The 26,662-nt window shown below is 40.3% G+C and overlaps 1 protein-coding gene across 11 annotated transcripts in view; it reads right to left on the bottom strand.

Moving 5' to 3' along the window:
* The window catches only part of dgkh (diacylglycerol kinase, eta), an 80,374-nt gene extending 56,853 nt beyond the window's left edge, over nt 1-23,521 (bottom strand). For 3 of the 11 annotated variants that reach the window (XM_085134649.1, XM_085134656.1, XM_085134655.1), the window contains exons 1-3: nt 21,812-23,520; nt 10,228-10,338; nt 5,146-5,304 (exon numbers count right to left, since the gene is read on the bottom strand). In XM_085134649.1, coding sequence (XP_084990775.1) covers nt 5,146-5,304; nt 10,228-10,338; nt 21,812-22,090 — 549 coding nt within the window. In that variant the 5' untranslated portion in view covers nt 22,091-23,520. Of the gene's footprint in view, nt 1-5,145; nt 5,305-10,227; nt 10,339-21,811 lie in introns of all 11 variants that reach the window. The other 8 variants (XM_085134654.1, XM_085134660.1, XM_085134648.1 and 5 more) reach the window with 7 other exon arrangements.
* Between the last annotated feature and the right edge of the window lie 3,141 nt (nt 23,522-26,662).

Raw genomic sequence — 26,662 nt, 5'->3', positions numbered from 1 at the left:
TTTATAACAGGCATTTAGGAATTGACATCCTGGGAGATACTGCCTTTAACACCCACCTAAATACTTTGGCCAGCCAACCTAAATGCTTTCCACTCAAGAAAAGCTGTTTCTTATATTCTTACATTGAAATTACGCTAAATTTAATTCAATTCAATTCAATTCAGTTTTATTTATATAGTGCCAAATCACAACAACAGTTGCCTCAAGACACCTAGTATTGTGAGGTAAAGACCCGACATCGTTAGCTATAACCTAAAAAGTATTTTCATTTCCACTATAATAGAAACAATGATTGGGAGCATGTAAAATACCTTACTGATTTTTATTTCCCTTGAAAATCTGCACAGCATGCAGTTGATAATGTGTGATCACATCAAACACCAAACAGCAGAGCAGTTTGGAGGCAATTTTGAAACCAATTTTTAAATTGTTCCTCCTCGTTTATCTGCAATCATCCGTTTTCCAGCATGATAATCAGATTGAACTGAGATTTCCTTATGCTTCATTGATGTATACTTCATTGATAAGTATCACAATTGTCAGAGATGAGTGTAACATTGGAGATTCAAGCTTAGGAACCTGTCTGGAAATATGCTCATCCTAACCGTGCAGTTCCATTGCACTTGAAAACAAATGTATTATATTACAGTTTGTGCCTATTAGAGCAAAATCTTTCAGTCTTTCTCTGATACAATTCTCTTCCCCAAACTAGTCAACCTAATCTAGAATGGACTGGTTGATTAATTGGATGATAGTTTCTCATTCAGCTAACTAATTCTCATTTACCAAACTACTAACACGGTGAAGTGCACTACATCAATAGCCTTTCAGGAGTGATCCATTACTTTTGATGGACCAAAAAACACTCTTCTGTTTTCAAAACTGAGGACTCTTCATATCTGAAGATAACATTTGCAGCTTACATTTACCAAACATTTACTCAGTTTGCTCTATACTAACTGGAAGAAAGACAAAGATATAAAATGGCTTTATTTAGTTACTAGAAGAAAAGTTTGGATCAGTTCACACACTTCAACTACCAGCAAGGCGTGGTATCTACTGTAAAAGCATTAAGCTAACGTTTGAGTGTTAGGATATTTGACCAACATTCATGTTTATTGCATTTAGCTCGTCTACGTCTGGTATAATTTTTTGGTTTAAAATAATTTAAAATGACCTATATAGCATAATCTGGATTTTTCTTTTTTACATTTAGAACAAGAAAGTCACTGGTATAGTGTGCACCATATACTGGTTTAAACAGTAATTAGTCTACAGATGTGATACAGATGTTTCCAGTAAACTAAAATGTTATTAAGGTGGACTTTTTAGTTATTGTGTAGATTTTTATAAATTTATTTTATTGCATTTTATTACAGTGAGCGATTCTGAACAGGGAAAAAGCTTATGGTCAAACAATAAGCCTAATTTTTCTGGGACCCATAAAGTTAACTCAGTTTCTTTTCATGTTCCTGGAAACACATCACCACAACACAGATGCAGTATGAGGCTATCAACAGGCTTTCCCTCTTGTGTTTTCCTTTCTCCACCTAAATGAAAATAGTATGAATGACATGATGGTTGATGTTAATGTACTTTATTGAATTTCTGTGTGGTAGAGGAGCTGGAGCCAGACGGAGAGGAGAGCCAGAGTCTGCAAACAGGAACATGATATCCTAACAGAGCTGTGATGTGTAAGGCATGCAGCTGAGCTCTTAAAGAGCCACAGGCCAAAAACCAATGGCGTCAAAGGAATGCCCTCTGACTGTGTGTGTGTGTGTGTGTGTGTGTGTGTGTGTGTGTGTGTGTGTGTGTGTGTGTGTGGGAGGAGTGACTTGCTGCAGCTGTCAGAGGGAATGCCCAGCTAACAACACTCCACGGGCCTGGCTGGAGAGGGCTACTAGCCAAGGCTTACTGTGTGGGTGTGTGTGACAGCATTTACACATATGCCTACAAATGCATGCGACCTAAGTGTGAATGGCATGCCAACACAAATACTGTCCCCCTGTCACAGCACTCTGTGCTGCTCTCCCTTTACATCACGTGTGTGTACCGAATGTTTGTGTGTGCGTGTTTTGTTGACATACTCTTTCTCCCTCTCTCACATTCACCACACCATCCCAATACACATGCTAACACACACAAACGCAACTTTGTGTACCTAACTGTCTTGAGGTAAGCTGTAATGAAAGCCGACAGTGAATGGTGGACAAAGGCGAGCATCCTCTGTTACCCATAGATCCAGAGCTTTGCTCAGTGGCAGCATCTCAGCAGCCTCAACAAGCCTCCAATCCCTGTACCCTGTCCTTCTCACAGCAGGTCATGTAATGACTTACAGATTGTTTCATAACTGATTGTTTAATGTAGCACGCAATCCAGAAATCTACCTATGACTCACTTAACTTTTAACTCTAATGTTTTCAGTCTTCAAATCAGGACTATGAGTCCAAACCAAAAACAAACGACTGTTGTATTTTGTCTCTCTTTGTGCTCATTCTGGATCTTTAATGTAATTGTGTTTTTGTCACTTTTTGGGATAATTTTGTTTGTAATTGGTATTTTTTTTCCACCTGTCTTGCTGATCAACTCTGTATGAGTTCACTTCATACAGAGGCTCTGGTGTCCTCTAGGGTGCATTAAATAAGCCATCCAAGGAGAGGAGCATAGCTTGTTTGACAAAATGTGATGCTGAGATGTGGCCTTACGGATGGATCAATGAGGAGGCCAGGCTTCTTAAGCACAGGGCAGCACAGCCAGCCAGGCAACCTTGGAAACACCAGAGTGTAGTGATGGACATGTAGGGGACAATGAGCACTTATTTATAGATAAGAACATCTTGTCTGGCTGTGACACAAAGAACATGCTTACTTTAACATTTTTGAATTATTAAATGGAACCTGTTATGCTTATTTCCAACCCAATATTCCGAACTGCATTCATGGGTAGAGTCAGTGTGTCTGTGCATAGCTTATTTAGCAAGTCACAAATGCACAACAGTGGCAGAAGAGATCAAAAGTTTCACAGCTTTAGTACTGTTTACCTTCACTGGCAACATCTTAGATTATTACTTGGGTTTGGCTGGGGTTGCTCTGACTTTCCAAGTTGGAAATCAAAGTTGAGGGAGCATTCCAGAAAAAAATTCCAACTGGGAACTCAGAAATTCTGACTTCTGACTTAATCTGGAACACACTATTAAACAACAGATGGGTGGGGCATATGTGCACAGCCATATTAAGGAAATCCCATAGACAGCATATAAAAAACAGAAGTAGCTACTGAGTCATGAGCTGTTGGCTTTGGATTCTGCGTTTGAAACTTCAATGTTAAGTGTACTACCGTCATATTTTTAGTGCCAAAAGTGACCAAATTTAGTCCAGAGGGTGGATTTATCAGCAAATGTACAGTTGGTTAGCACGTTGCATTTACAAGTGGTAGGGGTGCAAGGAACTGCAGGAACTGACATAATACAGAGTCAGAAAAGAGAGTGTGAAATGGAGCATCAAAGCATCCTGAAAACATGAGCTTTTGGCTCATATGATGATGTCATTATAAATCATGGTTAATATAATAACAACAAACCTAATGTGGAAATTATACTCTTTTAAGAGCTGTTTTCACCATTATGTTGTTTGTCCTTTGTTTTTTAATGATGCTTCAGTTGCTCATGCTTATGCTTCTATCTCTTGGATTATCTATGATGGATCCAGATGCCTTGCCCTCCTGGGTACTTGTCTGGTATCCTTAGCTGTCTTCTCTTGGGTTCGTGCAGACCACAAGCAGGACAGGGAGATGAGCAGGGGTCCAGGTGACACTCAGCTCATTGTGGGAGTGGCTGGTAAACAATGTTGCTGTTTTCTGATTAGCTGTGCTCATACACTTTCTTTAGAGTTGATTTTCCTTCCTCATCCTTGCTTGAATACACAAAGCCTGGATTTATGAGGCCTTCTTGCCTCAGGAGTGTTCTTCCAGACATTCCAGATGCTTTGCCGTGTTTCCCCTTGGTGAGTGGACTTTACAAGCATAATGTGTCAAACCTTCAGTTCCTATGCTCTCCAAATCAGGCCGTTTCAGACTACCACCTCGTGGAGCGTGGCTCTATTTAAGTCTTTGACTACAAGAAACTTCATGTTAAATAATTGACTACTATTCAAGAATTTAGATTTCTTATTACCTACTGAAACCAGGCAGTATGACTTAGACACACTCCCATCAGTAAATAATTCTGGAATTTTATTTTTTCCTCTACTATGAAGTTGTCCAGATTGGTTATAGTTGGTGATTTTAACATGAATATTTGATGAATCACTCTGACCCCTTCGCTAGAAGTTTTATCAGTATTGTTGATCCTTTTAAACTCGGCATGCATTTGGCTTGACACATAGCCAAAGTCCTGTGATCAGGACCTGCTGGTTGTGCCTCACACGAGGCTGAGAACTAAAGATGACAGGGCTTTGGGAGAAGTGGATTCTAGACTCTGGATTTTCTGATGTTGAGCTCTTTGGATTTGATCTTCTCTTAAAAAGCAGTTAAATCTGAGCTGAATTTTTTGCTGGCATGTTTTTAGTATTTGGGTTGTGAAACATTTTGTGAAAAGTGTTCAAAGGTGCTGTATGAATAAATGTCTACTTGACTCAGGAAATAAGGAAATCCATAACAGGTCACCTTTATGTTTAACTTATTTTTCCTTCTTCCAGCACAGCCATCAAGACACTCAAGGCATGACAAATAACACACACTTTAAAGCAATGAAAGCCACACTCCTCACTGACGATAACTTATATATAGCCCTAGTTAGGGCTATAACTAACTTTAATTAACAGGCTAAACTAGGCGTGGCTTTACAGTCTCTGCCCAACCTCAGATTATATAAAGCACATTCATGTCATATAGTAGTGAGTTCTTGCAACCTCCTTTGCTGCATTGTTGATGGGAAGAATTTTTTTCATCTTATTTTATCCATAAAATATCCCACCCAAATCATTATTTTGTGACAGCAAAAATTTAAAGTGACTCAAGAAAAAATAATAGAGGATATTCAATCCATCTTGAGCCTTTAAAGCAATATGGCATGAATGCAGCACTGTTTTATACTGGTAAGTGGTTAAGCTGTCCTGGTGGTCTGTCCCCTGGCTGTGCTGTGCTGACCCGAATTCTCACTAGGCCTTCCTCAGATCCGCTGGCACCCAGGGGTGGGGGGGAGCGTCGTGCGCCCGTCCAGCACACGGACAGAACTCGCCAGCACACGCGACTCCTGGACACTCTGCGTAGCGCCCGCTCCTGCCAGTGTGCCAAGGCACTGCCAGACTAGTGCGAGTGCAGACAAACGCATACACACAGAGGTGCACATACACACACAAGTTCCAGACCGAGGAGGTTAGATTAGAGGTAAATGGGGGAAAAAAGAGTCAGAATGTCAAAGGTTAAAAGGTTAAGATCTCCTTAAAATAAAATAAATGTTTAGAGGAAAATTAAACACATTAATGGAAAATTAATTTAAGTGCTTACAGGTAGAGAAATTACTGATCTAACAGAATTTAATAGGTCAAAAATGAGAGCAGGGATGTAAATAAAAGTAATAATTAAACACTGAATAACAGTATCATTCTCATACCGGTACATAAATATGAACAGCCGCTGGCTTAGCTTAGCCTAGCATAAAGACTGAGAACAGAGAGAAAGCAGCTATCCTGGCTCTGTCCAAAGGTAACAAAACACACCTCATAAAGCTCAGTAATTAACACAGTGTATCACCAGGGTGGGACTCCTTGCTAAGCAACCACCAGAGGCCCCAGGATGTGACAAGTCCGATTCAGAACTGTGTCCAGAGGGCTTGATCAAGGAGATGATACATTGCACCTGATTTTAAACCGCCCTGCCTTCTGTATCATGTTAAAGTTTACTTGTTTTTAAAGCACTACATTACATGGGGTGAGTGTGGCTCAAGAGTTGGCAGTTCATCTTGTAATCGGAAGGTTGCCGGTTCGAGCCCCGGCTCCGACAGTCTCGGTTGTTGTGTCCTTGGGCAAGACACTTCACCCGTTGCCTACTGGTGGTGGTCAGAGGGCCCGGTGGTGCCAGTGACCGGTAGCCTCGCCTCTGTCAGTGCGCCCCAGGGCAGCTGTGGCTACAATGTAGCTTGCCATCACACCACTATGTGAATGGGTGGATGACTGAATGTAGTGTAAAGCGCTTTGGGGTCCTTAGGGACTAAGTAAAGTGCTATACAAATACAGGCCATTTATATTTTCTCACTCGCACACCTGTCTGGTATTCCAGCTCAAATTTTCTAACTATTCCAAAGTGTAGGACCAGAACATTAATTTGGCGATACCTTTTAGCTTTAATGCTCCAAGCTGCTGGTGCCGGCTGCAGGAGGAGCTGATAGCAGCAATAAATACTGAAATCATTAAACTTAGAACCAGCCGTTTCAACCAGGCTTTTCATAGACCATGCTTTATAGAAATGACTTTATGCTATTTTATGCTTTTGGTTTTTATAATTATTTGACTTTTCGGCCCATATTGCATCATTTAATTCAATAAATAAGACCTATTTATGTACATTTTAAATTATGATACTTTATCCTTTCAATGTACTTTTACCACTATTAATTATTATATTACTGTTTTTAGCTCTTATTAATTATGACATACATTTTGACATACATACCCACATAGCAAACAGGTCTGGCCCGGATCTGGTGTCAAGCCGGGCCTGCTAGCTGACTTCTGGCATGGTAAGATATGGGCCAGGCCTGGCGTAGATGGCACTGTTTATGTGATGGCATGCCACATCTGGCCCAACTGTGGTTTGGTTTATGTGGCCCACACTCATAGAAAACAGGTCTGGCCCTGATCCGGCATCAAGCTCGCACTTCTGACTGACTGGTGTCATGGTAGGGTGTATGTGAACCAGATGTGGGCCAGCTCTGGCAATGATGGCACTATTTATGTTTCTATTTTCCTATTTTAGTTAGAAGACCCAAATGCCATGCTGCAATACTACAGGGTGGGCCATTTATATGGATACACCGTAATAACATGGGAATGGTTGGTGATATTAAAGTCCTGTTTGTGGCACATTAGTATATGTGAGGGGGCAAACTCCTCAAGATGGGTGGTGACCATGGTGGCCATTTAGAAGTCGGCCATCTCCCTGGTCCGTGTGTCTACCTGTCATGTTTCATGTCTCTGGTTAGGTTAAGTTCATGTTCTATCTCCATGTCTATGTCTCTGTGTTTCCTGTTTTATTTTGAAAGAGTATGGTGTTCTTTGTTCATTGTAGTTAGTGTTACTCTCCCCTGTATTGTCATTATGTCTCCTCGTCTATGTCTGCACCTGGAACCTCACACTCCCACACACAGTCCGCCCGCCGCAGACCATGACAGCATCTCAACGAAGATGACCCAGATCGGTGCACAGAATTTGCAGAATGGGCAAAACAAAAATTGGAACAGGACCCTCAGTTCACGCAGAAGATTTTGTTCAGTGATGAGGCAAACGTTTATGTGAATGGTGAAGTTAACAAACAAAACCACCGCTATTGGTCTGACACTAACCCACATTGGATGGATCCTTCCAAGACTGTTGGAACAACAAAAGTGATTGTTTGGTGTTGTATATGGAGTACAACCATAGTGGGTCCATTCTTCATCAAGGGAAACCTCAAGGCCACTGGATATTTGAAATTGCTACATGATGATGCGTTTCCCTCTTTATGCACTAAAGCTGGCACGTTCCCTGAGTTTTTCCAGCAAGATGGTGCACCACCACATTATGGGTGCCAGGTCCGAGCATTCCTAGATGAACAGTTTCCTGGAAAGTGGATTGGTCATCGTGGGCCAGTTGAATGGCCCCCAAGGTCTCCCGATCTGACCCCCTTAGACTTTTATCTTTGGGGTCATCTGAAGGCAATTGTCTATGGTGTGAAGATACGAGATGTGCAGCACCTGAAACTACGGATACTGGATGCCTGTGCTGGCATTTCTCCTGCAGTGTTGCTATCAGTGTGTGAAGAGTGGGAGAAGAGGGTTGCATTGACAATCCAACACAATGAGCAGCACATTGAACACATTTTATAAGTGGTCAGAAACTTGTAAATAACTCATGAAAGAATAAAGTTACGTATAAACCAAGCACACCATTGTTTTTCTTGTGACATTACCAATAAGTTTGATGTGTCACATGGCCCTCTTCCTATTGAAAAAACAAAAGTTGTATCCAAGATGGCCGACTTCTAAATGGCCACCATGGTTACCACCCATCTTGAGGAGTTTGCCCCCTCACATATACTAATGTGCCACAAACAGGACTTTAATATCACCAACCATTCCCATGTTATTACGGTGTATCCATATAAATGGCCCACCCTGTATACTGCTATGGTAGCCAACATTTCAAATGCAGGTTTGACAGGTTTGTGAGTGAACACTTTATCCAAAACCTAGTGAGGGTTTACTCATGTTTACCACTGGGTGGCTGTAGCTCAGAAGGTAGAGCAGGTCACCTACTGATTAGAAGGTTAGTGGATCCCTGGCTCTTCCAGTCTGCATGTCAAAAGTGTGAATGTGTATGAATGTAGTTAGGAAGCCCTCATTTTAGAGAAAGTGTGTGATTGGGGGAATGTTGTATAGAGTAATCCGGGAGAGTAGAAAAGTGCTATATAAGAATCAGTCTAATCACTGTCTGAACAGAGTTTTGTCTTGTTACTTTTGCACTATTATGTTCTGGCACGTGTTGTTATTACATGGCTTGATTAAGGTACACATTAGGCTGACATCTGGGGCTAGAGTTGAAACTGTTCTGGGCCAGCACAGGGCCAGCAGTGTGTCTGCAACTGGCTTTGTACTGGCCCATGTGTGGGCCACCTCTGGCAAACCAGATCTGGGCTACCAAAGGGCCATCATTCTTGGGCCATGTGTAAGCACATTGTGTGGGCAGATCTGGGCCATACCAATTTTGCTATCTGGGTAGTTATAAGCTAATATCAATATAGTTATATTATATCTTATCAAGTTTTATGGTCCTCAGCCGGAAAAGGGTGGAGTGCCCACTCTGGGTCAGCGACGAGTTCTTGCCCCAAGTGGAAGAGTTTAAGTATCTCGGGGTCTTGTGACAGGAGAAGGGAACGGGAGATCGACAGATGGACTGGTGCTGCAGCTACAGTGATGTGGATGTTGTACTGGTCTGTTGTGGTGAAGAGAGAGCTTTGTGCAAAAGCGAAGCTCTCAATTTAACTGTCGACCTACATCCCTACCCTCACCTATGGTCACAAGCTGTGGGTAGTGACCAAAAGAACGAGATCGCGGATACATGCGGCGGAAATGGGCTTCCTCCGAAGGGTGGGTAGCCTCTCCCTTAGAGATAGGGTGAGAATTTCGGCCACCCGGGAGGGGCTCAGAGTAGAGCCACTGCTCTTTCACATCGAAAGAAGCCAGCTGAGGTAGTTCAGGCATCTGACAAAGATATCTCCAGGGTGCCTCCTGGGTGAGGTGTTCTGGGCATGTCCCACCAGAAGGAGGCCCTGGGGCAGACCCAGGACCCACTGGAGAGATTATATCTCTCGGCTGGCCTGGGAACGCCTTGGTGTTGCCCCGGACGAGCTGAAGGAGGTGGCTGGGGAGAGGGATCTCTGCTTGGGCTGCTGCCCCCGTGACCCGGCCCGGACAAGCGGAAGAAGATGGATGAATGGATGGATGTTTTATGTTTTTCATTTATAAGAAGTAGTGCTTATTTTTATTATTTGGTGGGGTTTTGCTCTGCCTTGTTGTCAGCTTGTTAGTCATCTGTGAAGTGCTTTGCAGTGGTAACCTGCAAGTCTTTATAGGTAAAAGGACTGACTGACTGGTCCAAGCCAAAACACCATATGGTGCATAATCCCCTTTAAAACAGCAAAATGTCTTTTCTCCCTTTTGATTTTTTTCACAGGTTAAACAAATGAGGTTTGAGGACAGAGCAAAGGCTTCCTGTATCTAGCGTTTATGCTAAGCTAAGCTAATCAGGTGCAATTTCAAGATATGTATTCACCATACAGACATGAGATGGGTATTTATTGTCTTATCTGCAGTTCCTTAAGAAAATAAATAAGCGCATTGCATCCTTAATGCCGGACTGTGTTTCTCAGTCATTTGTGGCGTTAGAATACAGTAACAGTAAAAGCAATCAGCAATTCATCCCCAGTGGCCACTAGAGCATGTGCGCCATGTGAGGAAACACTCAGTAAACCTACCTTGGCATCTTTGGCGTAGTAGAGAGTTCGTCCTCTCAGTTTGAAGTAGCGCTTTTTCCACCTCTGGAATGAGCTAGTCTGTTTCAACAGCAATCCCTCCTTTATACTTGTCTGCAGGGAGACAGAAAGACATCACAGAAATAAAACATATATATCAGAGGAACCTTCAGTCAAAAAGTAGCACAGAGCTTCTCTCTCTCTCTCTCTTTTACAAATGTAGGAGGCACTCTTTGATTTATCTACAGGAAACTGATTAGATAAAATGTGCCTACTGTCTCTTGATCGTGTGTGCATGCGTGTGAATGTGAACAGCAATTTTATGCATGGGAGACAAGGAATAGGACAAACGTAGAGAAGAAAGGAAACCCATTACACACACACCACTCCTCATTTCTCTAAAGAGCTATAAACACACATCACTCACTAAGCCTTGGGCCCAGAGGAAACAAAGAAGTAAAAGGAAAGAAAGATTAAAGGGAAAAGAAAGAAGGAAAGATAGAAAGAACAGTAACCCACTGACTGCTTAAGTGTGGCCAGCTTGATAGCAGTTGAGGGAATCGGTCTTCTTAGGACTTTTTCAAGTATTCTACATTTAGAGAAAAAAATGCTCACGAAAAGCTGGGAAATTTTTATATTTCCAGAAACTGTTGCAGTCTCATTGTCTGTGAGATTAAAAATATTACTATCATAAATAAAAGTAGAAATTTTGAAAGCATGAGCCAGGATAATCTAAGTATTATAAAGGATCCAGTATTTTTTATTCCTTCTTATTTCTTGTTATTTCAATTTGGAGACAATTAATGAGCTAATTACAGCTAATGTAATGTAATGTAATGCTCGCTCAATTACAAACAAATCGTTTATTTTAAGCGATCTCTTCATGAAGGAATCCCTAAACTTCATGTGTTTAACTGAGACGTGGCAGCAAAGCATGGATTATATTCACTTGAAGGAAATCTGCCCAGCTGGCTGCTCCGTCATCGGAACTCCACGTCTTTCGGGACGTGGTGGAGGACTCGCTGTTGTGCACTAGGACAGATTCACATGCAGGCTGATGAACTCGGACTCCTTTTCTTCACTTGAGTTGCAGATGATGTGATTTTTATCTGCGAAAAGCGCTATATAAATAAATTTTACTTACTTACTTACTTACTAATGGGAATACCATTACAATACCACGTACTAATATGAAACATTTACAAACCTCCTATCAACATTAATTGCACTTTGGCAAACTTTAGAATAATCCTTAGCTACAAAACAAGCTAAGGGCTTTGGTTTTGTTGGGATTACAGCCTCTAAAATCATCCAAATATTTAATTACAAGAAAAAATAAGTCAACTTATTTAAAGTTTATTCAAATCTATTTAAAGTCAAGTCTCAAGTCATGAATACCATATCACAGTCAAGGAGATTTTTTTGTTAAATGCCTAAAAGAAGCACCTACCATTGCCTGGTGTCACACAAATCGCGTATATTTGATAGAGATTTTGTCAGAGTTTCCATGAGGTGTTAGGTAACTGACACTGATTTATCCTTTTAGAAGGTCACCTTATGGGGGGAAAAGTTTTGAAACCTACTTTAAGACAAAGCCACCAACTTTTCAATATATTTTTAATAATATTTGACTATGTTTTCCAGGATCTCTGTTTTTTTTAGTTACATTTACAATGAGGATCTCATCATTGACTTGGGGGCCTAAAAATAACTTTATATTTATTCTGTTTTAACATAGTTCTCTGTTGATATTAGTAATATTTTAATTGTTCCACAGTGCTTTGTAACTTACTATAACTTCCCATGTAATGAGTTTTAAAGAAAACTGAAAGCGGTTCTAATCTGAAGCACAAATCTTTCTTTGCTAATATGAAATTTTAACTGCAGATATTTTTAAGATTATGTGTTATCTACATTATCTTTGTAAGGCATCTGTAGCTCTAACCTTACTTTTTTTGTTGTTTTTTGCCTTATTAGATAGGGACAGTGAAGACTGACAGGAAAGTGGAGAGGGGTGAAGACTTGTGGTAAAGGGCCGCAGGTTGGACTCGAACCCGGGCCAGCCACTCTCAGCCATATGGGCACTTGCCCATCCCAGTGAGGTAAAGTGGCGCTAACATTGCTATCATTGAAAAATGTTTATAGAACAGGTTTTGGGCAGATTATGCAGTTTGCTCATCTCAGCTAGTTTTAATTTTGATGTTTTTTAAATAGCAGTTTTATAATAGAAACTTCACTGAGTCATTTCTTCCACATGACTAACACATTTCCTGAGCAAGCAGAATATTTCACTTTGTCCTCAGTACTTAGGTTTTATAGTGTTGAGCTTTTAAAAGGCTCAATATAGTACAAGCTATGAAAAAAAACTGTCACTTCCTAATTTCTTGTTTTTTGCATTTCCCACACATTTCAGGTCATCAAACAAATATTAATAGTAACTAAAATAACCAAAGTAAATAGAAAACACACTTTTTAAATGATGACTTCCTTTATTAAAGCCAAAAACCATTGGCTCCTACCTCAATGCACACTGTGCTGTCGATCTTACGTGCTGCACAATAATGTTTAATATTTAGTAGTTACTGTCATATTCCCATATATCATTGTGATGTGGTTTATTGTATTACTCTCGTTTTCTTCTGCTTGTTTTCTTTTTTCTTTCTCAACAGGTGATCCAGGTGATCGATATATGTATTTATTTTTTTATTTATTTATTTTTTTTCTTCTGCTTATTCTGTTGGTTTTTGTTTTTTGCCCTTCTCCCCCGTCCCTCTTCTCAACTGTCTTTCTTTCCCTCTTTCTTTCTCCCTTTTCTTTCCCCCAGTCAAATCTGTCCCGTATTCAGCAAGTGAAAATAAAATAAAGAATAAAAGGTGAATCAAATGGACCATTACGGCAAAGCTGGGATGGTCAATTTGGTAAAGAAAAACCGTTGGGCATCTTTCTTCGCCTTTAGACAATAATTCTGATGGCAAAAGAGCCAAACGGGACAGGCAAAAAAAAAAAAAAAAAAAAAAAAAAAAAAAAAAAAAAGCCAAAAACCAATCCAAGCCTGCCTGGCCCTGAAAAAGTAATTCACGTAATTACTTTTTTCACATATCAAATCACTTAAATAGAATCTGTCTAAAACGGTGAAGTAGGCTAAAAGATCTCAAACATCAACACATCATGCTATGATCTAAAGAAACTCAAGAACTGATGACAAAAATATTATAGAAATGTTATAGACATGTATCCGTCCGAAAAGGGTTGCAAAGATGTTTCTAAAGCTTTGGTACTCCAGTGAACCGTGATGAGAGGCATCAATGACTCATGCAGGAGAAATCTAAGGAACTGCACTGATCTCGCTTGTCTCAGTTAAGGTCAGTGTTCATGATTCAACAATAAGAAATGGACTGGGAAACAATTGCATACATATCGCAAACGCTTGACTGAAGTTCTTGCTCCCAAAGGTAGCACAACCAGTTATTAGGTTTACTGGGGAATAACTTTTTTACACAGGGCCAGGTGGGTTTGGATAACTGCAATACAAACTGCATTTTGTATTTACTCAGATTGTCTTTGTCTAATATTAAATTGTCTTTGATAATCTGAAGCATGTAAGTGTGACAAATATGCAAAAAAAAAAAAATCAGGGAGGAGGCAAATCCTTCTTCGCAGCTCTGTACGCACACAGATGGAAATGCTGCATGGAAGGACATCATTCTCTCTGGGCTCACAGAGGAGAGGTTGGCCCCACACACACACATGTGTGCACAAACATACAAAATGAAATGTGCACATACACACACACACACACACACATACACACACACACATGCAGGGCTATTTATAGCAAAGGAAAGCTGCTCTCTTAGGGGAGAATTACAAACAGACACGGAGGCCTGAAGCTGACATCCTGCCCACCAGCTGTGTCAACTTAAACACAGAAAACACGGCTGTAGAATAAAAGCTCACTGTGGATGAACATCACACACACTGGTTATGTCACACTGCAAGAAGTAGGCATGTGATGTTGGGAAACAAAAATATAGATTATTAGAAATGATGAATCCTTAACATTGTGAAATCATTACTTAAGTCCTTCTGTAGCTCTGCAGCACTTGAACAACTTTCTATTACCATCTTCCTGAACCCAAACTGAGATTAGTTAAGTAACACTGCAATTTTCTTTACTACTTTAGATTCATTAAAGCTGATATGAATACACCTCAACATTATTCTGTTCTCATTTGTCTGACTCTAGTCTCCTTTGCCATTGGTGGTGGCTGAAGCAGCAAAACAACAGGAAAGAGAAACACTGTTCATTTTCTAAAAACATATGTCCACTTACATTAATTCTGTGCTTCTTTTTCCATAAGTTATGGCCTGAGGACTAAATTCTTGCAGCAGATTAAGATGCAATATCTCAAAGGTGACTTCCCTATAAGGCCTTAGCAGCTTGCTGCATAATTACAGTCAAGGGGGGCTGTATCACAGACATAGCAGTTGAGGTCATCTCCACATTTAAACCTTTTTGAGGTACTGACAACACACCAAGGTTTGGGGATCTCTTCCACAAAATCTCATGTGAACATAACTGTTGTTAGTACATCATACAGTACAGCATTGTCCTTTGGAGGACCACTGTTGACACGAGCGTGTGCACATATTGTGAGCTGTAAAAGGGAAAGGGCAGAGCCAGGTGATGACTGAGGAGCATAATGAACACCTATTTTATTAAGATTCAATACACACACACACACACCCAATGCGAAAAGTCAGTTGTGTACCAAGTCCCATACGTGCCTCCTGGGCAAAGCCCATTCTTCTTTGACAGATGTCTCAAGATCCTCCAGATTTGATGGTCTTCTGGCATGGACCTTGGTGTTCAGTTCAATCCACAGATGTAGTTCTTCACCAGGAGCAACATTTCTTTGTGTTTGTTTCGTTGTTGTGTTGAAAGACAAAGCAATAACCCAGACCCATCTCATCTGACCAAAAGATGAACTTAGTATACATACATACATAAGAGTATACATAATCTTTCTCAAGGTTGTCCTTAGCATACTTCAGTCTTCCAGGCCGGTTCTCTACCACTCCTTTACTGTGTGTCTCTCTCTGAATTTGTTAATGGCAGTTCTCACTCTAGTTTTTTAGACTGGGAACTTTGTATATCCATTTCCTGATTTGTGAGCATCAACAATTCTTCTTCTCGAGTTTAAACCGATGTCTTTTGTTTTTGACATGATGTTTTCTGACATAAGAGCTTAAAGCCTTTCTGAAGTTTTTATACTGTGTGTTAGATAACTTTCAGAGTGAACTTGATTTTAGAAGGGTGAGCATTACAAAGTTAAAGCACATCATTGCACAGCAGTGGTTTGTTCTATGAGTGGATAATAAGGTCAGTATATAATGCTGACCCTGGTCAATTTTGTTTTTTCTGAAAGAATGATTTTCTAAAGAAAACTTGTATGTTTAGAATTGCTATGTTGAAAATCCCACACTCTGTTAAAAAGTTTTTAACAAAAACTTTAAATTTCACAGGGGGCTAATAATTTTGTCCTCATCAGTATGTGTATTGTATATCCCAGTGTGTTTCACAAGTCCAGAGAAAACTTTTCGACTTTTTGACTTTTAGCAGAGAGTGGCAAAGTGGAACTTGAAGTTCATCCACAGCAAAAGAAATGACTTTGCTCTAGTTGGACGTTCTAGTTTCTATTTTTTTCCTCCTTGGCCTCCATAGTTCCTTTCCTTGTCTTCATCTCCTTCCTGTTGCCAAGTAGGCCAGAAGTGATCTATAAATAGTCCCCCTGCTTGCCTCTGTACACGGCTTCTCTCTTTGGCTAAACTGTGAGAGAGAGTGGGTCCTGTGCCAGAGAGAAATGAGTAACCTGAGCACCATGTACCTTACACCCACACTTTGCCTGGCCACTGACAGCGGGACACACAGCACAGGCTACAAACAACATGCACAGACATACACACAAAAACACACACACACACAAACTGATACAATGGACAAAGGCACAAGCAGTTCAAATGAATTCAGCAGCTGTGGTTGGTGGATAAGAGCAGAGCAGGAGTTCCCTAGGAGGCTAAACGAAGAGAGCAGAGCAGACCTACGTCCTGTCTTTGACAATACCCAGACACACAGTCAGACACTTAACTCACACAGAGGCAGTTCGAGTAAGACCTTATGAACTTAAGCTGTGACTAGCTGGTCTTTTATGTTTCTTACCTTAAAGCCCAGAGCAGCGTGTTTTATACCAACTATAAGTCTCTTCTCAACCTCACTGAAGTTTGCTTGATATTGGTAGATTTTTTGTTAAAAATGTATCTGATCACTTTATTCCATAGTGTTATTAGAGTACTGTCACCATAACAAGGTTGTGACTCCCAAGAAACCACTGTGACTCGCTTGCAAAGTCCTGTGAATCGGCAATCTTTTACACTATTTTTATGTCCAAACAATATATAAATGTATCGGCTTTAATGCTTCTGTCCAATTGCTGTATTTACCATTATGTGGAATTTTGCTTTTAACAAACATCAGTGAAGCAAACCTAAAAAAGTACCATAGCTTGTAAACCACTGTGCAGAAAATATGTGCCAACAGTAGTCTTGTATCTTTCTTTATTCTTCCCACTGTTGCCACTCCATTTTTTTTTATATTTGCTTTTGTTAGCACTCTGTGGGAACATGTATGCTCTTGCACCAACTACAAGTAAAAACACAACCACCATAAAAAAAACAAACCAAATTAAAGAAATAAAGTTGAGTTTCAAAACTAATTCCTGTTAAAAGACTCTTTGGTTATCTGCCTTTAGTCTTCTTGGAAACTGGCTGGCAGCTGAGAGAAGCCCACTGTTTCAACCATCACTCCATGCAGTTAGGCTCTGTTATACATCCATTACCAAATCATTTATCATTGCTGAGAAAGGCTGGAGTTCTTGGGGAAGCAAGTCTTTTGGGCACCAGTGCTGAATCTCTCCATTTCTTCCTACACATCTGCCACTCTCCTGCAACTGTCTTGGCATATTGTCCTCTCTTGTGGGTGTAATTGCAACTCTGTAGTCTTCCTCCGCAAACTCCCACCACATGCTAAAATTTCACCATAGTGAAGGGAAAATTACAATCCAATGTGTAGTTGGGACAGGGTAATTCCCTTGTGATTTCCTTTGTGCAACTGGACCACATATATGGGGAGTTATACATGTGTCAAGTGGGCACACGGGATGTTATTGAGGCCAGTAATTTCCACACAATTATCTCAGTAGATTTAGCTACAAGCTTTGAACAGAAGAAGCCTCAACTTAGCAACTTACTTCAGAGAACATAATTATGTACATTTACTATTTGGGAGCAAGTGAGATATAGGTTATCTGAAAGTGGAAGGCAAATGTAAAAGTATGGTGTCTTTTGTCTTTAGCAATTTAAGTATTACTTAAATTCATAATCATATATACATAATTGCATACACCCAAAGTAAGCAATATAATAATAGCAATGTAATAAATATATTGTTTTTCTGTGACATTTACTTCCTCTTTGAGTTGAAGAAACTGATTTTTGTTTTTGAGTTATTTAGTTTTTGTTAAGTAAGCCTTGAGACAAGACACCAGGTCAGTTTTTCTGCTACGTCAGCACTTCCCAGGTGATAAAAGTTCAGGTTCTACATCAGTAATTCTTCAGCTAAAGGGACTTTAGCTACAATATTATATATGTTCTGCAATACTCTGTCGTTTTATATTTGCTCCTTTATGTTTACAGTTGAGTTACTCAAACTGTCCTTTATTTCTCTTCATGTTAAAGTAACCATCAGAATGGTAAATGGTAAATGGCCTGTATTTGTATAGGGCTTTACTTAGTCCCTAAGGACCCCAAAGCGCTTTGCATGTTCAGTCATCCACCCATTCACACACACTGGTAATGGCAAGCTACATTGTAGCCACAGTTGCCCTGGGGCGCACTGACAGAGGCGAGGCTGCCGGACACTGGTGCCACCGGGCCCTCTGACCACCACCAGTAGGCAACAGGTGAAGTGTCTTGACCAAGGACACAACGACCGAGACTGTCCGAGCTGGGGCTTGAACTGGCAACCCCCCGATTACAAGACAAACTGCCAACTCTTGAGCCACAATCGCCCCATGCTTTATTAATCACTAAGGAAGTTATGTGATTCATATTTAACAAAGCTGTGACACCATGAGTGCAGTAGGTTGCTGGCTTGATGTCACACAAAACTCAAGTTGTCTTGCTGAAGAGTGGAACATCTCAAAAACAAATAGCGGAACAAATAGCAATCCCATTTATATTACATCAGTTATATCAAAAGAAAATATTGAACTTATCCTGAAAGAGTGTGTTTGTGTATTTATGTTCTGTGGCAGAAAATGAAACTGAAAATGTCTACGTTAACTCAACAAGCACTTTGATTTACTGGAGTCAGAAAATGCATGTTATTGAAATATGCAAGCACTGTTACTGTAATACTTGGCTTTGCATTAACATAAAAATAAATTGATTGCCCTAATTCTTTTATGGTCATGTTAACTTATTCAGGTTTACACTGTTATCAAGATGAAGTACTTAAAAAAAAAAGAAAGAAACTGAGTAGCCCTTTCTTGCAAAGTTAGAAAATACATCCAGAGAGACTTCCTAATAAATGGCAGTTAAATTTAGGGAAAAAAACAAAAAACAAAAAATATCTCCAACAACTTATATATCTCATATCCAAAAAGCCAGCCCTACACTTTCCATAAAAGGAAACCACAGTGTGTCACATCTCTGCTATATCTCCACCCCACTCCCACTAACTCAGCATATCTGCTCTGGATTATTTTATGTCAAGCTTGCAGAGCTATCCCGATTCCCAGGACAGCAATAATAGCAGCGCAACAGCAGCAGGTTCTGGCATGCCATCAGCTCTGCTTTCAATCACACAGCTACAGCATTAGTCACACGTTTATAAGCTCCCTTCAACTGCAACAGCACCTCCTCCAAAAAAAACAAAAAAAAAACAGAGGGGGCTGAGAGTGGAGATGACAGAAAAGAGGCTATGAAAAGATTATTATTCATCCTTACATTTTGGCTATAATAATAAATATATAGCCCAAGCATACTGAATCTTTTGTGCAATTATTGTCATAAATTCACTTAATGGCTGAAATGCATTGCACAGCAATGTATGTTTATCACCATAGAGAGAAATATCCATTTCTAATTTCTATTTCTATTTCTAATCCCTCCCATGCACAGTCCAATCCCATTAGTTTTTGTATAAAAGAAGAGCTCCCAAAACAACAACAGTGGGCTTATATCAATAATAATTGATATTAGTCAGAAAAACAGCTGCAGTGACTTCAGCTGCATTATTCAGTGTTCTTCTGTCACGAGTCAAGACTTTCATTGCAATCAATATCAATGTTACCAGCTGAGCGTCCATTTTTCCTTAAATTGACTTTGTTGCCCACAGTAGATCGTATGAGATGTTGTTATATGAGCTTAATAGCTTATCTAATTCTGCCTGAACAACCCCCTGTTGTCTCTTTTCTTTCATTCCTCCTACTCTAAAAGCTTTTGAGAGCTTTCGTGTTACATTATATGAGTTGTTAACTTGGACATTTCCGATTCAAGTTAGCCGTCTTTCCCGTTTTTACATTCTGTCTGCGTTTTGGTTTACTGACAAGCCTTTCTTGGAATTTTTGGAAAATTTCAAACGTACGCTTAGAGGGCATATCAGAGGTAATTATGAGATGAGATTTACTCCGTGCCATATATGCCCCCTGTAACTAAACCGGTCTAACAGGCAGGCATTACCATGGAGTTGACCAATAAGGGACGGAAGATGCCGTTGTCTGTAGCAACCAAAGAACCAGAGAGATAGTGGACAGACAGAGGGATGGACACAGACAATGTGACGGGCAAGCGTATGCACATACATACATGCACACACAGATCCAGAGCTGTGCAAACAACCCAGTGGAACAACACTCGGTGAGTCAGTGCCTGCATGATCCATTAGGAACTCTCAGCACAGACACACACACCGAGAGAAAACTCAATGACCCACACGAAAACAAGTCTGAGACCTCTGTTAGCGCTAAGTCAACATGCTAGGCAAACTGATGCAATTACAGCAGAAGTGCATTATACCACTGATAATTCTACAGTGACATGGAGCCTGCTGAATATAGTGTGGCAGAAGAGATTAGGGCTATCTGGGCTGTCTGCCAACCGATGCAATTAGCATCACCTTCAGTATATACATTGCTGCAGTCAGGAGCGTACATCATATCAACCTGCCTTTTATTCACTTTTTCAAACTCCAGCCAAACTTCATGGATGACAGGCAAATAAAGAATGACTGATGGAAAAATCAGCCTACAGCAAACAGTCCTTGAGGAAAATTCAACAAACATTAGCTGATGAGACAGTCATTCACTTCTGTTTACACTTAAGACTATATATTATATCACCCTTTAATAATGTTGCAACTGCAAACATTTATGGCTTTAAGCTTCTCAAATCTTTTCTGTTGCATCTCGCAGAATAATGAGCTTTTTGTTTCTTACTAGTCAGTCTAAGCAAAACTGTTTGAATTTAGTAACTTCTGATAACATTTTATCATTATTTATATCATTACATTATTATTCATAACATAACAATCAGCATCAAATCTTTGATTTTTTTTTAGTAACTTCTTAATTAAATCAGCACAAATATCTCTTAAAGTGTTTCCTCTAGGTAGCATTTTAGGAGATTTTGCATAAAAAATGAATGTCCAGACATTCCTGAGCCCCAAGTCTCTAAATATATCCCCATGTTGAATAATGAAGATGGGGTGGAGCGGAGCAGTCAATAATTAAGTGGATCCCTTGATGTGGGAGGGTGGCCCTCATTAAGCGTGTGAGCCAAGAAAGCTTGGGTGTCAGAGATGAAGAATCTGCACAACATACTCTCACTTAGTCCTGCGCGTCAAACAGAGAGATGCAACAGATTGCAAACAGATGCGAAACAAAATGTTTTATCATAAAGACTGAAATGTATACTTAATTTTCTGTCAGGTCAAACTGACTTTAAGGCCAGAATGACATTCAAGGCTAAAGAACTGTGCACACCATAGATGAAAATTGAACACACAAAAAGATGTTGCTATCATAAGGAATACTTGCTTTCTTTTGCTTGAGTAGACTTTGTTGCCAGCAACAGATTCGATAAGTTATGATTAAATAATCTTAAACCTTAACGTAAAGAGAATAATTACATCTGCAATTTTGCCCAAATAACCCCCTATTACTGATTTTTATTTCACACCTTCCATAGAAAGACGGAGCTTTCATGTTACATGTAAATGCTTAAATATAAGTCTATCCTTGCTTCTTACTTCGCTTTACTGGTATCTTAGGCATCAGTAAGGCTGAAAGACAATAAAGCTCTGTGCACAAATCAAACTGTTGAATGTACAAAGCAGCAGGTAGATCCTTGGTGCTGTCATAGCAAACGTTGCTTGGGGATAACCCAGCAGCCAGGGAGCAGCTACTCCCAGCAAACACACACACTAAATCAGACATCAATACAAGCAGAGAAGCGACAGTTGCCTTACCTTGCTCCTGATCTGCCCTGAGGTGGACACTTTCCGGATGAGTTTCTGGGGGCCTTCCTGCTCTGCCTCGCTATCGGAGGACTCCTCCGTAGCGCCGGAGCCGGCGACAGCGCCCACCACATGGGCATGGATCCCCGCCGCGGACGGCGGCCCTTTCTCCGGCTCCTGTCGAGGGGAGGGATAAAACCAATCGGGGTTAGCCTTCGCCTCCGCCGTCCCCTTCCTCTCCTGGAGGCGAGAGCTGCTCAGCGGCTGGGAAGCGTCTCTCCTCGCTGTCATCTCTCACTGCCTCTATGACAATAAAGACGGCTGTGTTTGCTGGAGTGTGTGTGGGCCGGGAAACGCATAGGGGATGTAGCATGTCGCGGCACAGCGGGGATGGGCTACACGGCGTTTATATATAGATATTAAAAAAGGAGCCGAGTCTCTGTTTTGTTGCTGGTTATGGTTCCAGCCTGCATGGCCAGTCCAGACTGAGGCTACAGACCGCCTCATCCACTCCGTAAACCGGGGAACTTGTCCGTGGAATGGCAGACCCTAGCGGCTGTCTGACACAAACACGAGAGAAATTAAACTACTTTTGAGTTGTTGCTTTTGCCTGATGTGATGTTGAATAACTAATATGCACACAAAGACTATTATAAGTAGGTTTCTAATATACACATCACAGTGATAACTAGCTAAGAGTTATATGGTAGTGGCACTGTAATTCATAGAAATAGTCTCAAAATATTTGTTTCTATTTATAGCTGCTGTTATGGGCCTAATGAGAGTTATATAGGAGTTATGAACATATAGGCCACCAAGGCATATTTTCTGTATTTTCTTCAATATTTTTCTATAAATATACATTTTTTCCGTGTTATAATCCAAGTCCAAATAATTCACTTTTATGTATGTAACTAAACCGTTAAACTGATTTGACAAGACAGCGTTAAATTGAATTTCCATGAAGCGGACAACAGTTTTACTTCGATTTAAAACTAAAGGAAATGGACAGACTGTGTGGGTGAAAAAAAGAATCAAAAACTGTTGTTTATCTGAGAACTGTTAACTAAGACTTACGAACGTCCCACGACACAATTTAAACGGGCCACTTATTTAGTTATTTATTTAACAGAATGACAGCCCGTCGTAGTAACGCCAATGAGGGGGTAAAGGCACCTCGCGCGCGCAGTCTTTAGCGGACCAAACACCGCCAAAGTGTGCAAACTCACAAACAGACCACGCAAGACGTCTCACTGTTTTCCTTTCTCTGGAAAAACTCAAAGTAGAATGGGATGCGGAGCGATTCAAAACAAAGTCTCCACCAGTTTTGAACGTTACTAACCAGTTCCTCCCAGGCTGGGCTGCGGCTGTAAGGGTAGACATCTTCCATAATCCCAGACCTCAGCGTCCGCTCCGGAGAGAAAAGAAACGAAATTAGGGAAGGAAGGTGGAGGAATTCACAACCTGCCTCGCGCTCACTGGCCTCGCTACGCCACTCATGTGCACACCGAACAGATTGGACTACACACTCGCCTCGTCCTCCCACCGCTCTCCTCTCCTCCTCCCGTCCGCTCCTTTCCTTCTCCTCCTCCTCCGCGACGTTCTCTCTCTTCTTTCAAGAACCGGGCTTATTGGCGTTACACGTGATAAATGTCAGAGCGATTTAAACTGCCGGGGATCGCTCGGCACCGCTCGCTCGCGAGGGGGGGGGGGGGGGCGAATGTGTGTAATCCAACTGTGTGCACGTGTGAGCACAATTGTGAGGGTAGTTTCAATGACGTCATCTATAATCATTGCCGGTCCGGATTTAGTTAGCAAAGATTTTTTTTTCTCAGTGTTCTCAGATTTCCCCCCACTCTTCGTGTCATTTCAGTCCAGTAAAACCCAGGCCCCTCCAGTTACTCTCTGGCAGCTCCGAACACTTCGTTTGACGTTAGTTTGATGATAATGTTGTAGGTTGCTTTATGGGAAGCATTGTTTAGTTTCATAGGAAGAATAAATATGTAACATGGACCATACACACTACAGTGTTACAGAGGGAGTACCTACAACAACTCCAAGAGGAATTCCGAATATTTCGGAATTGTTTTGAAAGCATTACTTACAAGTACAAAGGGTACATTATGTACTTTACCTAGAGGAAGGTCATAATTGTACTGAAGTAATGGTGCAGATGCAGGGCTGGACTGGGACAAAAAATCGGCCTGGGCATTTTGACCAGGTAGAAAATAAAATAAAAACAAAATGCTGTTGTGACACTAATGTACACTGTCTTGTTGGTATATATGTATGATTTCTATATATTTTACATCTGATAAAAATTTTGGTCGTAAGATTCAGATAATTATTTGTTAAAAGCTAGACATTTTAAATGAATATAAGAAAGTAAAGTATTTCTTTATGCCCACTTTTCCCTGTTAATGCCCTACCTGGCCCCCTGGCAAAACTTTGCTAGACCCGCCCCTGCACAGTTACCAGCTGTCAGCTACGTAAAAAAGGATCCTGGTGTTATTTGTCTCTCAGAAACAGTTCATAACTTCCCTTCAACTCATCCATGTCACCTAAAAGGTAAACCTGTTTCTCCATCACCTGTTCAGCTCTGATGATTCAGTAAGGACATCTCCTGGTTTCATCTTCATGTTTCCCTCTCACCACATATCCAAACTGATATCATGACCAGCAGCTTTTACGGATGTGTCTCCAGCAAGCATCGGCTGATACTAGAAAGTAATATTTAATAAATTCTAACAACAGCTCATCAAGGTTAAACGTGCTGCTGTTGTTTAGCGCGACCACTGCTGGTTTCCTCTTTCTGGCACGAAGTGGGAGATAAACAAACAAGAGAGAAAAGCCAGTTTCTTGACTGAAGTAGCAACAGCAGAGAAAGGGAGAGAGAATGAGAGAAGTAGAGGCAGCTGACAGCCTAAAGACACAGAATAACTCCAGCTTTGTGTCTTTTTTTTTATTCTAGCTGAAGTACGGGACAGATCACGTTCCTTTTCAGCCAAATACCAAACGCGGCCGACCCGGCGGCCACCACGGGTCTCTTCTCCTCCTTCCTTCCCTTTCCCTCATCCACCTGCTGGCCTCTGTGGAAGCTCTGCCATAGCCACCACCAAACATCAGAGTAAAACCCATCGGCCCATAAAAACGAAAAATCACCATGGGCCCACCGGGCAAATGCCCCGTATGTCCGATGGCCAGTCCAGCTACGTGGAGATGTGAAAGATGGGCCATCATATAACATGCAGTCAGATATTTGTAGCTGTGGGTGTTTGCACTTTTAAAGCACTTTTAAGAAAGTTAATGTTTACTTTTAGAGAACAACTGGATGGTTCTAGTAAGAGTATAATTTTAGCACTCACAGATCAGACAGTGAGTGGTTCCCATTACTCATCCAGCATGAGGAAGGACTGGTTGTTTATGTATTTATTGATTTCTTTTTAAGTAACTGTGTTTTTATGTATATTATGGTTTTATATTTTTAAAAAGATTTTATCATTTTTATTATGTTGTGTTATTGTTGTTGTTTTTTTGTTGTTTTTTGTTTGTTTTTTTAAAAAAATGGACGTAAAGATTGAATTGAATTGAATTGAATATTTCACATGGCGCTGGTGCCACCCTTGCCCTTCTCCACACCTTCGGCCAGTGCTTTGCTTTGTAAATATAAAGAGGTGCTTTGGCTGTTTCCTTATCTCCAAAGGGGTTGCCACGTGTTTGATTTGGCACAGAAGGAGTGCACTAGCTTGAGACTCTCTGAGACTGGGTTTCTATCTCCTCCCAATGTCAATAGAGATCTTTTGCATGTAAGACGAATGTGTTAGCCACTACACTTTGCAAATACACTTTGTAAATATGAAGAAATCAATTTTGTTCTGTTATAATACTGTTATTGTTGTGTTTTCTGTAAAGGTTTGTTTCTAAATATGCTATATTGATAATCTAATTCTAGGCTTTCAAACATAAGGCCCGGGGGGCCAGAATTGGACAGCAAAGACTCCAATCCGTCCCATTTGCAGTCTATGGAAAATGTGAAGGAGGGGATAAATTTAGTACTTTCAACTCTATTTTGGTACATTTTAAAGCTTGTCCTCCTGATAAAGATCTTCCCCACGCCATTCATATTACAGCACAGTAATGAAGAAAGAGAAAAAATATATAATTAAATGAGAGAAAAGATCCTGTTTTTTCACTATCTACTTTAATGTTGTTGTTTTGTTTTTTTAATACAATGCATCCACAGTAAAATAAATAAATTAAAAAAGGACATTTCTGTGAGTTAACAAAAATGGTTATAACTACGGGATAATCTCGACAATGAACTTCCAGAACTTTCTATAATTTTTAACAGTGATTTCTTAAAATTTACGTTTAGAGAGTTGGAGGAGTTGCATGGTTAATCATGCAGGATTTACCACTTAACATCACCAAGGTAAATCGGTATTTACCTTGTTAGATGGTTCAGCATGAGTTTATTTGTTATGTCCACTTCTACTTTAAAAACCTGAATCCAAGAATGGATTTTATTTGAAGAGGGGACAGCAAAATCAGCAAATAAATGAATAGATTCAGATTAATAAAGCAACTAAAATCAGAATATATTGTAAAGAGTTATTTGGGCATAACATATTCCAAAAGACAAAAAAATGTTATTTTCAATAAACAATATTTGTAGCCTTCTTTATTAGCCAAAGCCAGTTGGAACAACCACGTGCCAAATTAATAACCTAAAATATTACTAAACAAAACTATGTTTTTTTTAAAAAACAACAGAATCTTAGTAATATTACAAAAATTATCTGCGCGAACGGAACACTTTTCAACTAAAATGGTATTCCCACGGAAGACTTGTATGTCGGACCA

This window comes from Neolamprologus multifasciatus, chromosome 16 (genome assembly GCF_963576455.1).
Source record: "Neolamprologus multifasciatus chromosome 16, fNeoMul1.2, whole genome shotgun sequence".
In the NCBI taxonomy this organism is placed as follows: Eukaryota; Metazoa; Chordata; class Actinopteri; order Cichliformes; family Cichlidae; genus Neolamprologus; species Neolamprologus multifasciatus.
Note: the sequence above shows the minus strand (reverse complement) of the source record. Positions and strands in the feature narration are given on the sequence as shown.